Genomic DNA, 13,828 nt, shown 5'->3' on the forward strand with positions numbered 1-13,828 from the left:
ATATCAAAAAACATAAACTGGATACACAAGAAAAAAAAAAAGAAGAAATGAAAATCAGTATCACGATGAGATACCACTTCACAACCAGTATAAAAAAACACTGCAATTAAAAAACCCAAAAAACAGGCCAGGCATGGTGGCTCACGCCTATAATCCCAGCATTTTGGGAGGCTGAGGTGGGCGGATCATCTGAGGTCAGGCATTTGAGACCAGTCTGCCAAAATGGTAAAACCCCATCTCTACTAAAAATACAAAAATTAGCTAGGCATGGTAGGGGGCACCTGTAGTCCCAACTACTCAGGAGGCTAAGGCATGAGAACTGCTTGAAGCCGGAAGGTGGAGTTTGCAGTGAACTGACCATTACATTCTACCTGGGAGACAAAAGCTAACCTCCATCTCAAAACAGAAACAAAACTCCCCCCCAAAAAAACATAAAAATGAGAAACAAACGTATTGGTATATACCCAAAAGAACTCAAAACAGGTACTCAATACCTGTATATGAATGCTCACAGTAGCATTATTTCTAACAGCCAAAAGGTAGAAACAATCCAAATGTCCATCAACTATTGAATGGTAAAGTATGGTATATTCATATACATACAGTGGAATATTACTTAGCATACTGATACATGCTACACAGATGAACCTCAAGAACATTACGCTAAGTGAAAGAAGCCAGGCCCAAAGGTCATGTACTGCATGACTCCATTTAAATGAAGTATTCGGAATCAGTAAATCCAGATACAGCAGATTGGTGTGGTAGTTCCTAAGTGTTGGGAGGAGATAATGGAGAATGACTGCTTAATGGATACAGGGTTATTTGTTCTTTTGGGGTGATAAAAATGTATTGTAACTAGACAGAGATGGTGGTTATATAATATTGTGAATGTATTAAAACTGAAAATGGTTAATTTTTTTTTTTTTTTTTTTGCAGCCTAGGAACAATAGGCTATACCAGAGGCCCCCAACCTTTTTGGCACTTTTTTTTAAAATTTGAGAGGGAGTCTTGCTCTGTTACCCAGGTTGGAATGCAGTGGTATGATCCTGGCTCACTGCAACCTCTGCCTCCTGGGTTCAAATGAATTCTCCAGCCTCAGCCTCCTGAGTAGCTGGGATTATAGGAGTGCGCAACCAGGAACAGCTAATTTTTGTATTTTTAGTAGAGAGAGGGTTTCACCATCTTGACCAGGCTGATCTCTAACTCCTGACCTCAAGAGATCCACCTGCCTCAGCCTCCCAAAGTGCTGGGATTACAAGTGTCAGCAAACGTGCCTGGCCTGAAAATGGTTAATTTTATGTTACATGAATATAACTTCAATAAAATCTTTAAAAATAAATTTTTAAAAAGGGAGATTTATTATACCTTGTCTTTCTTTCCTTTTTTTGTCTTTTCAGGTGGTGGCATTTTGGGAGCTGGTGGTGGTGGTGGTGGAGGAGGAGGTGGAGGTGGTGGTGGTTCTATAATGGCAGTGGTAGGCACAGCACCTCGGGCCTGGACTGGCTGCAATGAGGGAGCAGTCACTCCAATTGGGACAGAACATTCTGCATAACTCATAATTGCAGGTGCTGCTGCTAGTCCAAGGTAATTTGACTGCAGGCTCATTCCTCTGGCCTGATGACCCATTCCTGCTGCTGGATGGCTGACTGGTATTGTCTGATGTCCAATTCCTGTCGCCTGGTGTCCAATTCCTGTCGCCTGGTTTCCAATCCCTGCTGCCTGGAGACCTAACACAGAAAACATAAAATGATACTATAAAAAGGACATCATGACAAGAACAGATCCAATGAATCCAATATACCCTTATCTAAAAAATACAGCCATATTTGCTATTAGCAAAATATATTAATTTTGAATACCTTGGCATTAAACTACCTAAGCATCAAAATCATCGATATACATAAATGTACAAAAGACAATCTGGAAGGATACATGCTGAATATTCTTTGTTTTTTTTTTTTTTTTTTTTTTTTTCAGACATAGTCTCACTCTGTTTCACAGGCTGGAGTGCAATGGCATAATCTCAGCTCACTGTATCCTCCCCTTCCCGGGTTCAAGCAATTCTCCTGCCTCAGCCTCCCCAGTAGCTGGGACTACAGGTGCCCACCACCACGCCCAGCTCATTTTTGTATTTTTAGTAGAGGTGGGGTTTCACCATGTTGGCCAGGCTGGTCTCAAACTCATGACCTGAAGTGATCTGCTTACCTCAGCCTCCCAAAGTGCTGCGATTATAGGCGTAAGCCACCATGCCAGGCCAGAAAACATATTTTAAAGCCATAACACTAAGACAGGAATAGCAACAGAATAAAATAAAAATCCACACATAATAGAAATTTAGTATAAGACAACATTTCCAATTAGTGGATAAAGATGAGTTATTTAAAAGATGGTATTGCCGGGCATGGTGGCTCACACCTGTAATCCCAGCACTTTGGTAGGCCAAGGCAGGTGGATCGCCTGAGGTCAGGAGTTTGAGACCAGCCTGACCAACATGGTGAAACTCCATCTCTACTAAAAATACAAACATTAGCCGGGCGTGGTGGTGGGTGCCTGTAGTCCCAGTTACTCGGGAGGCTGAGGCAGGAGAATTGCTTGAACCCGGGAGGCAGAGGTTGCAGTGAGCCAAGATCATGCCACTGCACTTCAGCCTAGGCTACACAGCAAGATGTGGTCAAAAACAAACAAAACAAACAAAAACATAGTGGATCATGTGTAGACAAGGAAATTAATGCTTAGAACGGTTTAGGTATGGTTCCTAAAGTCACCTGTCTAATGTCAGAGCCAGAATTTGAACTAGTCCCATGTGACAACACTCTTTTCATTGGGCCTCCTCACTGGTCTCCCTGTCAACCACTTCTGCCCCTTTATTTATTTTTATTTATTTATTTATTTATTTATTTATTTATTTATTTATTGAGACAGAGTCTTGCTCTTTTGCCCAGGCTGGAGTGCAGTGGCACTATCTCGGCTCACTGCAACCTCCACCTCCTGGGTGCAAGCAATTCTTCTGCCTCAGCCTCCCAAGTAGCTGGGATTACAGGTATGCACCACCACACCCAGCTAATTTTGCATTTTTAGTGGGGACAGGGTTTCACCACGTTTGCCAGGCTGATCTCGAACTCCTGACCTCGTGATCCACCCGCCTCCACCTCCCAAAGTGCTGGGATTATAGGTGCGAGACACTGTGCCTAGCTACTTCTCCTGTTTTATAATCTCATCTCCCCTGATCTAAAAACATAATTGAGATTACATCCTCTCCTCACTCCCAGCATAAAGCTCACACACCTCATGGGGGTGTTCAGGAGGTTGCATGCTTGGCTCTGTGTGCCCCCCGACTCTCATCCCTCCAATCCTCCCTCGGCCCACATTGCTCTGGCCACTTTGACCACCCCTCCTTTCCTCAGCAGCTTTGTACCAGATGCTGCATCTGCCTGGAAGACAGTGCCCCGAGGTCTTCACCAAGCTGTCAACTTCTGCCCTCTGGGGATTAGGACACCCGGTGGTTTCCTCCTGGGAGAGCTCTTCCCTGCTCACTCAGCCCAAAGCCCACCCTAGCCTCCACCCTCACTCCACCCCCATCCTCTGCCTCTCCCCCACCCCTTGTCCCCACCTCACCCCTTCTCTACAGGATCTAACAAGAGTCATGCATTGACTTTAGTTATTATTTCCCTCTCTTATTTTTTTGAGACAGAGTTTTGCTCCTGTCACCCAGGCTGGAGTGCAATGGCATGATCTGGGCTCAGTGCAACTTCCACCTCCCAGGTTCAAGCAATTCTCCTGCCTCAGCCTCCCGAGTAACTGGGATTACAGGTGTGCACCACCATGCCCCGCCAATTTTGTACTTTTAGTACAGATGGGGTTTCACTGTGTTGGCCAGGCAGGTCTCAAACTTTTGACCTCAGGTGATCCTCCCACGTTGGCCTCCCAAAGTGCTGGGATTACAGGTGTGAGCCACCGTGCCCCGCTGTTATTTCATCTCATCATTTAGGACAGTCAATTAGTGACAATGTTTTGTAGAGTCCAGGATAGTTGTGTTGTGGAATTTCTCCTTCTGGATTTCTTGTCTGGTTGTCTCTTGAGGAGCAGATTCAGGTGAAGCGTTTTGGGGGAGCACACGGCTCAGTTGATGCTGTGTTTTCCACTGCCTCCCTTTGGGAGCTGAGCACATCATGTCCGTTGGTGCCACTTTGGAGGCTACTAAATTTGATCACTTCATTGGCAAGTGTCTGCCAGGTCGCTCCATTGTGCAGGTACATTTTATCCTCTGTCATTAATAAGTCATTTATGGGGATAAATCTTTTTTTAATGCTTTGAAATGCTTGAACAGTGTCTGCTCTGGGGACACTAAGATCCTGTTTGTCCTAATAATAAATAGCAAACTGGAGTCCCATGGCCGGGTCTCCACTTGTGGGACATCTCACTTCATAAAGGAAACTGCATCAAAGGGGTTGCTGCTTAAAAAGCCCCATCAGAGCATATGCCAATCATCTGTTTACAAAAGCACCCAGTGTCTTCAGAGGCTGGAGGGGACGTGTGGCAGCATTGCTCCCCTGAAGCAGATGGGAGTAGCTTTCTCTGCCATGGTCTCCCACCAGGCTGGGGCCAGAAGAAGGGACATATCACTAGGAGAATTCGTGGTCAAGAAACTAGGTCACTGGATTCGTCCTTGGGACTCATGCTGTGGCCACTTTAAGGAAGGGGGGGAGTGGCACAAGGACACAAAACAACCTACACAAGGTTACTCCAGGAGTGGCAGCTCCTGCAGGAATAAGGATCTGGGAGATTTCCGGGGGCTTTCAGTGCACACACATGAAAACTCACCTAATTTGCAGTGCTCCTCAACAGCCAGGTTTCTGCAGGGCTCTCAACTGTTTTCTGTTGGTTGAGCAGAACTGCGCTGTTTTATCTCCGGGATGGTAAATGAGTTCACATTTCATGCCTAGAGAAAATCACTGCTCTGCCCTCCTGGGCGGTACTAGCTCTCTTTTATTAGTCAGAGAAGAGGTGGGTTATCTGGGTTCAATGCCACCTTTGAACTTCAGTTGGATTTGGCTTTATATTTCAAGCTCAGATGTCCACCACTGCGTGAAATAGTAATTCAGGCCGGGAGAAGTCAAAGGTCTCTGGAAGTGTGGTGGGGAAAGAGGGAAATCCTGAGCCTGAATTATCTCATTTTCAGAGTGAGGACGGACAGTTCCCGTGGTGGAAACAATCCCATTTCCTGGAACAACTTAAGAACTATGGCCACTAGTTTGTTCTAAAAATCATGATTGGGCACCAACACGTTTGGATAAATAAAGCCTCCCACCTGCCCCACACCACTGAGGATGAGATCTAGTAAACCTGGGAGAGTGAATTGGTTTGAAAACATACTTGATTTCAGGAATAAAAGGTGCTAATGAGTAATATGCCTAAACCCTCTTTGAAAAAGAAAGTGTGAGTTTTCTATTGACAGCAGAATCTTTAGCATGTGCGGAAGGAAGCCTGCGTGGTGTTAATGTGATGTCTTGTCATCGTTTTCTTTTTCTGACGCGTAAATGCTGGGCTCCGAACCTGTGGGGTTGTACTTCCCACTCGCGGCTGTAGAGGGAGCCTTGTTTACCACGGATTGTTCACAATGCGAAGCTTTCAGAGGAAGAAAGAAAAAGGCTTTTTACAGAAAAAAAGTTGGAGGGTTAAAGGCAGTCTGTTTCAAAATTGCAAACAATCGCGGTGGCTGTCTCGTTTTCTCTTCTCTGCTGGTTCCACCGTGAATGAATGGTAGCGTAAAGAGTCAGTAGAAATTGCCCTTCCTCTTCGGATGCGACCGAAGGAATCAGGAGGTGGGATCGTTGTCGGTTTTTGTTTTTTTTTTTTTTGGGGGGGGGTCAGTTTCCCCACAGAATTCCACGAGGTCAGCTCCCCATCCTTGTGAAAGCACAAGGTTTTTTTCGAGGCTCATCTGTTGTAGCGGAGGGTCTGGATTTGGAGGGGTAGGGTGGGAATGGGTCCCCTGACCCATTTTCTCCATCGGGGTCTAATTCTACGGTTTGGGGACGAGCGTGTTGCGTCTAGGGCCGAGTCCGAGGTTGCTCGGAGGTCCAGGGCCCCCACCCCGCGACGCTCGTCCCGCCGCCTCCCGCGACGCTCGTCCCGCCGCCTCCCGCGACGCTCGTCCCGCCGCCTCCCGCGCCTGGGGCAGGGGTCCGTCCGCGGGGAGGAGGACCCCGCCTGGGATCCGTGTGGCTGCCCTCCCCGGCGGTGCGGTCTCCGCGGACAGTACGTGCCCGGGTCTGGGCTGGAGCGGCGTCCCCGAGATTATCCTATTACTTTACAACTGTGGCTCGCGCGCCGTCAGGACCCGGCCCTGTGTGGGCTGGCGAAGCACAATGACCGGCAGCGGGGGCGGGCGCGCGGGCTCTCGGGGTCGCGGAGATGTTTGGGTCGAACAGGTGAGCGCTGCCCGGACACTCGGGCGCCCGCGGGGGGCGGGGAGGAGGGCGGAGGGGGTGTAAACTAAGTGGTGGGAAAGAGACAAAGGAAGAGTGAAGAGCGAGACGGTGCGGATGGGGGAGGGGGAGGGGCGCGGAGGGGCAGCCGGTGGGCAGCGCGCCGAGGAGCTCGAGCTTGAACTTGATCAAGGACCGGGGGGCCCTGCAGTGGGGGTGGGGCGGGGGCACGGCAGAGAGCCGGCCACGTGCCTGGCTTTCCCAGCCCGGGGTCTCGCTCCAGCCGCTCTGGGGAGCCAAGCCCCGGGGCCCGGCAGCCCCGCCCCACAAGTACCCGCGTCCCTGGGGACCCGAGAGAACGCGCCGGGGTCGAGGGCTGCCCAAAGGGCCCGGGCATCGAGAGTTCCCGAGGGCGCCTGAGTCACTTTCTTTGGGCCAAGTCTCCCTCTCCCGGCCTGACCGCAGACAGCCCGCCGGGTGCCCGTTCCCCCCAGCCCCCACCGGACCCAGAGACCGCGGCCTCCGAGAGCGACGGGTAGGCACAGATCCCACCGCCTTCTTTCCGGGCTCAGCCTCCTGCAAGGATCTTCTTCGAAGCGCTTCCCCCTTAAGAGCGCGCTCCCCACCGAAGCGCTCGGCAGCGCGTCCAGCGCGCCCTTATCCCCCACTACCTGGCCCAGCGCCCCCTCCTTCCTCCTCCTCTCCCCTCGCGCCTCTCACCCTCCTTTCTCCTCTCCCCTCTCCCTGGGTGCCTCCTTTTCCTCTCTCCTCCTTCCCCCGTGCCCACTCCTCCCTCTCACCCGCCCCTCCGCCACCTCCTCCAGCTGCTCCTCCTACTCCCCCTGCCTGCGCCCTCCCTACGCTCCCCTCCCCCCGGCCCCCGCCCCGTGCCCGGTCCCGCCCCCCTCCCCCGCCTCCCCGTGCCGGTGCCCCCTCCCCCTTCCTCCGGGCCGCGGCGCCGCCGCCGCAGCCGCCGCTGCTCGCCTGGGCCCTCCTCCTGGCCACCCCCGCCCCCGGGCCGGGCAGTGACGCGCCGCGGCGGTGCCAGCCCCTCTCCCCGGGCGGCCGCGGCGGCAGCAGCAGCAGCAGCAGCTGGAGCTGTGGGGCTGTCACCGCCGCCCGCCCCGCTCACTCGCGGATCCCGACCGCCCATCTCCGCCTCGCCTCCCGCCCAGGTACGGAGTCCGGCCCGGATCCCGGCGACCGGGCCGTTTCCGGGGCCCCGGCCGCCGCCCCCCTTCTCTGGCTGCAGCCGCCGGCCGTTGAGCTGCGGTTAGGGGGGCGGGGGGGCTGGAGGCGGTTCTGGGGAGGGGGGTGCAGGGGGAGCTTCCTGTGCTGGGGCTGAGGAAGGGGGCGCGGGGGAGCGGCTGCGCCCTGGGCGGAGTGGGCTGGGGCGGGGGGCGGGCGAGTGTGGCCGAGAGTGGGGGGGCGATGAAGCCTGCACTGTGGGGGCCGCGGGGCGCCAGAGAGGTGCGCCTGGCCCGGAGCGCCCGGGGTCGCCGGGCGCACCCCACTCCAGGGTGCGCGCCGCGGGTCCTGGGGGGCGGTGATTGTGCGCGCCGCGCCGCGGTATTGTGCGACGGCCGCTCGGTGTGCGGTGGGCTCGGCACCGCGTCCCGGGGAGGGAGGCGTTCGTTCGCGGCGGGGTGGGGGCCGGGCTCTGGTTGCCGCGGCCGCCACGAGAAGGGAAGTGGACTGTGTATGGGGATGCGAGGACGGGAAGCGTTGAGTGGCAGGGAGGGGTTCCCTGGCGCGGAGCGGCGCGGGTAGTTGAGACGCGGTTTGCAGAGTTGAGCCCACTTCGGCAGGCCCCGGTCCCTCCCGAGAGGGGACGGGGTGTCCCTCTCAGGTGCACCGTCTGACCGGAAGCCGCGGGTGTCGGTGGCCCCTGGCGAAGGGGCCTTCCTTAATGAGGGGACACTCGGGGCGGAGGCAGCCGGCCGGCTCGAGGGCGCGCGCAGGGGTTAAGTTGGATTTACACCTCCGTCCTCTCTCTCCTCCTTCCACCTAGTCCTGAGGCTGGACACTTTGGCTGGGGAGGAGGGGGGAGTGCAATCCGCAGTTTTATTCCAGCCACTCGGGAGCAGAAGTGACCCTGCTCCCACCCGGAGCTGCGTTTGCCGGAGTCCGGCCGCCCCTACCGGGCTGCGCTTCCTGGGGGAAGTTCTCATTAAGCCTCGCTAATTAGCATTATTCCTGTAGAAGGGTTAAGGTTAGACCGTCCTTTTCCTTACGGGAGGCCCACCCCCTCCTCCCCATTCCTTGCTCCCTCCCCTCTCCCCAAGAGCACAAAAGCACAAAAAGAAAGTGTGAAGAGGCTCAGATCAATGGAGAAGCCACAAACCCATTAATTCAAATGGAACCTTTTTTTCCCCTTCTAAAACATTGATTTTTCTTTCTGTGTGCTCTGAGGGGAGATAAATAACCTCCTGATTTCACCTGAAATGGTGTTTGGACTCTGTGATTTCCTCCTCTTTCTGAGAAGGATTGTGGCTTGAAATAGATTCTCCCTTGAGATAAAGCCCTACTTATCCCAGAATCAGCTGGCAACCCCAGCCTGCCCCCCCCAACTCACACACACCAAGGGGGGTGTGGGGAGAGGTGTTTGGGGGCCCTCATGACTCTTCTGGTGAAAGCCATCTGTGTGATGGTACTTGGCTCCTTGTCTTGACCCCTGACACCACAGGATTCTGGACTGAGGTTGGTCTGGGGAAAAGGCCCATTTATGGCCCAGGCCCCAGTGGTAGTTTAGCCCCCAGGTAGTAAATTACTCCTTCATTGGAAAGCCATTAGGGTCTAAATGTGTCCTTGAATAATATCAAGCTCCTGTCTAATCCAGGCTCAGGCTGGGCTTGCTTTGTAGAGCAGGATTTTAAGACAGCACCTCTAGAGCTGGGCGACGCCACCCCATTCAGCACTTTCCTGCCGCACAGTGGGAAGCAAGCTCACTGTGGAGCCTTCCTCCCAGCTGAGAAGACACCTTTGGGGAACTTCTGCTGTGGCCGCTACCCTGGGGCTCTGTGGAGCTGGACCGCCTGGGAGTTGCTCAAGAACTTTTTCTGTGTTGTCTGGGTGCCTTTCTTGGAAGGACAGCCCTGCAGGGGATTAGCTCACAGCGGCTCCCTTCTAGGCTTCCCTTTGGCTGCAAGATCCCTGTCTGCTGAAGCTCCTCTCCCCAGCTTCACTTAAAAAAAACAAAAACAAAAACCCATTAATGGCAGGGTCTTGGGATACCAGCGAGCCCCTCGTGGTGAGGAATGCTGATGGGGAGCAGCCAGGTGCCTTTGCTTAGGAACAAAAGCCTGTTTTCCATTTGATACACAGTGGAAAGGTGTGGGAAATGCTCACTTTCAGCATCCAGGCGTCCATGACAGCAGGGACAACAGAGGACCACATGTAGATGGGAACACGCTTCTGACAGATGCGGTGTGCGTGTGAGTGAGTGTGGGGAGAGACAGCGAGAATGCCTCAAGTGTGGTAGGTGATTGGCTGTGTCTCAGCCCTCCCTGCCTCACATTTCCCAGAAGAGCTGGTGCTTGCATGGCTAGTAAGCAGAGGAGGCCTGTTAGGAAGGAGTGGAATTGTGCAGGGAGTGCTGGAAGGCTGACCTCCTTTCCTGGTGGCTAGGTGGGCTTGGGGACCCCACACCCCCCAGGAGCCGTGGCTCAGACCACCCTCATATTTCGTGTGTGCAGCCCCTTCACAACAAGGATTTGAGCCTCTGTTGCTTTAGATCCTGGGGGCTTTCCATCTTCCATTAATAAGCCATCTGATGAACTGAAGTGGTTAGGTTGGGGTCACATGCGGTTCAGTACCTTCTTGGCATGCTCAGAAGGCTGTGTGTATAATGCTGGCTGACATGGAGACAAGGGGGAACGTCGCCTCGTATGGAAGAATGTCCAGGGCCTGGAAGGAGCCTGTAGGTGCTCAGAAGGAGGTGCCTACCAGTGGGTTGAGAAGTGACTTCGCTTTCACTTTGGGATAGAGCTGGGCAGCCGCCTGAGCCTGGTGTTCTTCCCAGTGGGAGCTTTGGCCTCCTGTCGAGCAAGGCTGGGGGCTGTATAGAGAGGGGTCTCTTTCCTGCGGGGCCCAGAAACATTCCCTGCACATCCCTGCCCCCACCCTCTTCTGAAACACACACTCAGGGCTCCTGGTTAGGGCTTATGGCTTACAATTGCACTAAATTCTCAGCAAATCCTCCTCCTCTTCTTTCTCGAGCAAGCCGTAGAGATAGAATTACAGCTCTCAGGAAGAGCCTGGAAAATACTATGTGAGGCACGCCCCAGGATCCCGAGTCCTGGAGGATGCAAATGGCTCAACTTCAGAGGCACCAGGAACCCAGTTCCAGAGAAATTGACCCCAGTTGTAAAATAATCAGGTTACTGATAGCACCTGCCCGTAGTTACAAGCCATGGATACAGGCCTGTTTCTACCGTTTCCCCACTGGTCTCCCGTTTTCTCCTCCTCCTGGGCTGGGCAGTGGCTGCGCCAGTTACTCTGCAGAAGAGGAAGGGCCTCAGAAGCTGGGTGGAGAGAAACTGAACCTGCCCATGAATTTTGGACTGAAGATAAGAGCAGGGAGGGTCTGGTCAGCTCCTCTCTCCCTCTGCCCAGAGGCAGGGCTCCTAGGTTGGGGTGTGTCCCAGAGGCTGACTGGGTGCTACCTGTCTGCCTGCTTAACTCTTAAGTTCCCTTTTCAGAAGAGCATTTGGCTTTGGCTCGATTACCCTGCATGATGGCTCTGGTGCTGGAATAAATGACTGCGGGGTGGGCACGGCCTCAGGCCTCAGGGTGTCCAAGGTCAGAGGCTAGAGAAACCAGGGGTAGCTGGCTGGCCAGTCCGATGGGGACTGGGGAGGGGGAACCCAGAAGTAATGGATTGCACATACTTCTCTTTTGTAAATAGAGACAGGGTCTCACTGTGTTGCCCCTGGGAATCTCGAACTCCTGGCCTTAAGCAGTTCATTCACCTCGGCCTCCCAGAGTGCTGGCATTCCAGGTGTGAGCCATCACACCCAGCCCACACTTTTATTCTCTAACAAAAGTTTTGTTGAAGTTTATTAACAGAAAGGAAGAAATTAGTAGCCCCAATTCCTCTGAGATTTTGGAAGGGACGAGTAAGAAGTGCACTGTGCTCACTGGGTGAGCCGGTGAGCACCTGGGGTCTCTGAGCAGGTCTGAGACCTTGGCCACTCTCAGACCTGCACCAGTGCCCCCAGTGCGTCCCTTGGGACTGGGGTGCATTTTCCCCCTGGGCACTGTCACCGTTGATAGGTTCTGAACTGTGTGTGCTGGTAACTGCCTGTGTGATTCGCCTGCTTCTCCAGCCCTGGCTTAGGGTGGAAGTGAGGAACTGTGGCTGGGGGGCTTATGCCCGTGAACTGGGCTGTGCTGTAGCAGGCAGGCTGCAGAGGGTCTAGTGAAGTCATCTTCTCCAGGTCAGTCCTTGAAAGTGTGAGTGTTGAAGGTGTTTGTGTAAATCTGACCAAAACTTATTTTTGTTTTGTGTTTTTGAAAAGTTAGGCTTCAGAGACTTGGTTTTTCACTTAAAAAAAAATTACCACGGCAACCATGTGTGGCAGCTTCCAGCATTTTGGGAGGCCCAGGCAGGCAGATCACTTGAGCCCAGGAGTTCGAGACCAGTCTCTACAAAAAATAAAAAGTTAGCCAGGTCCTGGTGGTATATGCTTGTAGTTCCAGCTCCTCAGTAGGCTGCAGTGAGCCGTGATTGCACCACTGTACTCCAACCTGTGTGACAGTAAGCCTGTCTTAAAAGGCAAGCCATTGCAGTCAAGGTGCCAGAATCTTCGAACCACTTTTCACAAAACTGGGGTTCACGTGGCAGAGCCCTGGAGGCTGGAGGAAATGTCCCCAGGGAGCTGGGGAGAGAACGACCATCGTTAGGTGACGAGGCAGTGTGTCCTGCAGTTTCTCCCAACTGCACCCACAGTTGGTTCAAAATTTTTTGCTGGTCCGTTTTCCTAGCTAACAAGGCCTGGGGTGAAGGAAGCCTGCCTCAGTTAACTATGTCCCTAGCACAATGCCAGCACATAGTAGGTGCTCAGTAAGTGTGCATCAACTCATTGAAGAAAGTGAGCATGTGTGTGTGTGAGAGAGAGAGAGAATATATAGCCTCATCGCCCATGATTCCCTCTGGGCCTCATCTTGAGACACTTGGTCGTTAAGGAATCTGGTTCCTCCCATTGAACAAAGGAAATGTGGTGAAGTGGCCCGTGGTGCGGTGACACTGTGATACAGGCTCTGAGCACAGACTGCCTGGGTCCACAAACCAGCTGTGCTGCTGGCTTCATGCCCCTGGGCAGTTGGGACAGGCTGGGTGGGCCTCCCAGCGGCAGTTATCAGAGCTGGGGCTAGGCCTGATGTGGGTGCCTATGCAGTAGGGCCTTGGGAGGAAATCTCTTAAAACCCTTAGCCTGAAGTCCCGAGCCTGGGGATACTGGATGCTCCTCGTTATCAGATGATTTTGATGCCAGGTAAGGCACAGCCCACCTTTTCCCAGTGCGACCCATCAAGGAAGGCAAGGGGTGGAGGGGGCATTTGGCGGAACAGTTCAGTGATGTGAGCCGGAGAAGTGCTGGCTGTGTGTGGGGTGGCTGGCAGCTGCAGGAAGGAGACGTTTTGGGGCAGCAGGCCGCCACCAGCCCACCAGCCTGCATCCCGGTCTCATGTGCCCTCCATTCAAGAACTGTGTGCAGTGGGACCAGAGTCCTTAATTGTCAAATTAATGCAGCGTCCTCATTAAACACCAACACCACGCCAGGCAATTCAGTTGGTTCAACAAGTCTCACTGCCTTGTGTGGTATTCAGAGAACATACAGTCTGGTCCCCACTGTTGGAAGGACCTAAGGTTTTCTGGGGAAAGACAAGGCAGAGATCCACAAGACAGCAACAGCTGGATACAGCTTGGAACTGGGATTGTGGCTCACAGCAGCAGTGTGGGTTCTAGGTGAGGGCCAGCTTGGTTAGGAGGGTGTGTCCGGTCCTTGGCGATTGCACAGATCTGGCTCTGCCTTGTGTTAGCTTGTGACCTCGGGCAAGCGCCTTAACCTCCTGGAGCCTCAGTTTCCTCTTCTGTGGAGCGGGGCTGGTAACTGTACCTACCTGGTGGGCCTGTAGTGAGGGTGAAATGCCACAAGCCCAGGGGAGTGCTGGGCCCCTGAGAAGCTTTGCCTTCTGTTGTTATGGTTTTGAACTTGGCTGAGTGAGGCCAGAGTGTGCGAGCGGCCCTGGCGCTCCAGCCCTGTGTATTGAGCGGAGTTCAAGAGCCTTTCTCCGAGCTGGAGACGGGCACGGACGGCCCTGCCAGGGTTACGTGGACTGTGGGAGGGGACATGTGGCTCCTCTGCCCCTGTGTGCCCGCCCTTGCCTACCCACAGCGG

The 13,828-nt window shown here is 53.7% G+C and overlaps 1 protein-coding gene across 4 annotated transcripts in view; it reads left to right on the forward strand.

Moving 5' to 3' along the window:
• LOC108293215 (nucleolar protein 4-like) overlaps positions 1-13,828 on the forward strand; it is a 73,802-nt gene that overhangs the window by 26,148 nt on the left and 33,826 nt on the right. Inside the window, exon 1 of one of the 4 annotated variants that reach the window (XM_017514540.2) lies at positions 5,087-5,822. The exons of 1 other annotated variant lie outside the window; for it this stretch is intronic. Coding sequence is in view for 1 of the 3 variants with exons in the window: in XM_037733366.1 (XP_037589294.1) it covers positions 6,369-6,431 (63 nt within the window). In the remaining 2 variants the exon portion in view is untranslated. Of the gene's footprint in view, positions 1-5,086; positions 5,823-6,341; positions 6,432-7,386; positions 7,604-13,828 lie in introns of those variants that run through there. 2 more of the 4 variants (XM_037733366.1, XM_017514532.2) reach the window with 2 other exon arrangements.

The sequence above is a fragment of the Cebus imitator genome, unplaced genomic scaffold (assembly GCF_001604975.1).
Source record: "Cebus imitator isolate Cc_AM_T3 unplaced genomic scaffold, Cebus_imitator-1.0 Scaffold18, whole genome shotgun sequence".
Classification (NCBI taxonomy): Eukaryota; Metazoa; Chordata; class Mammalia; order Primates; family Cebidae; genus Cebus; species Cebus imitator.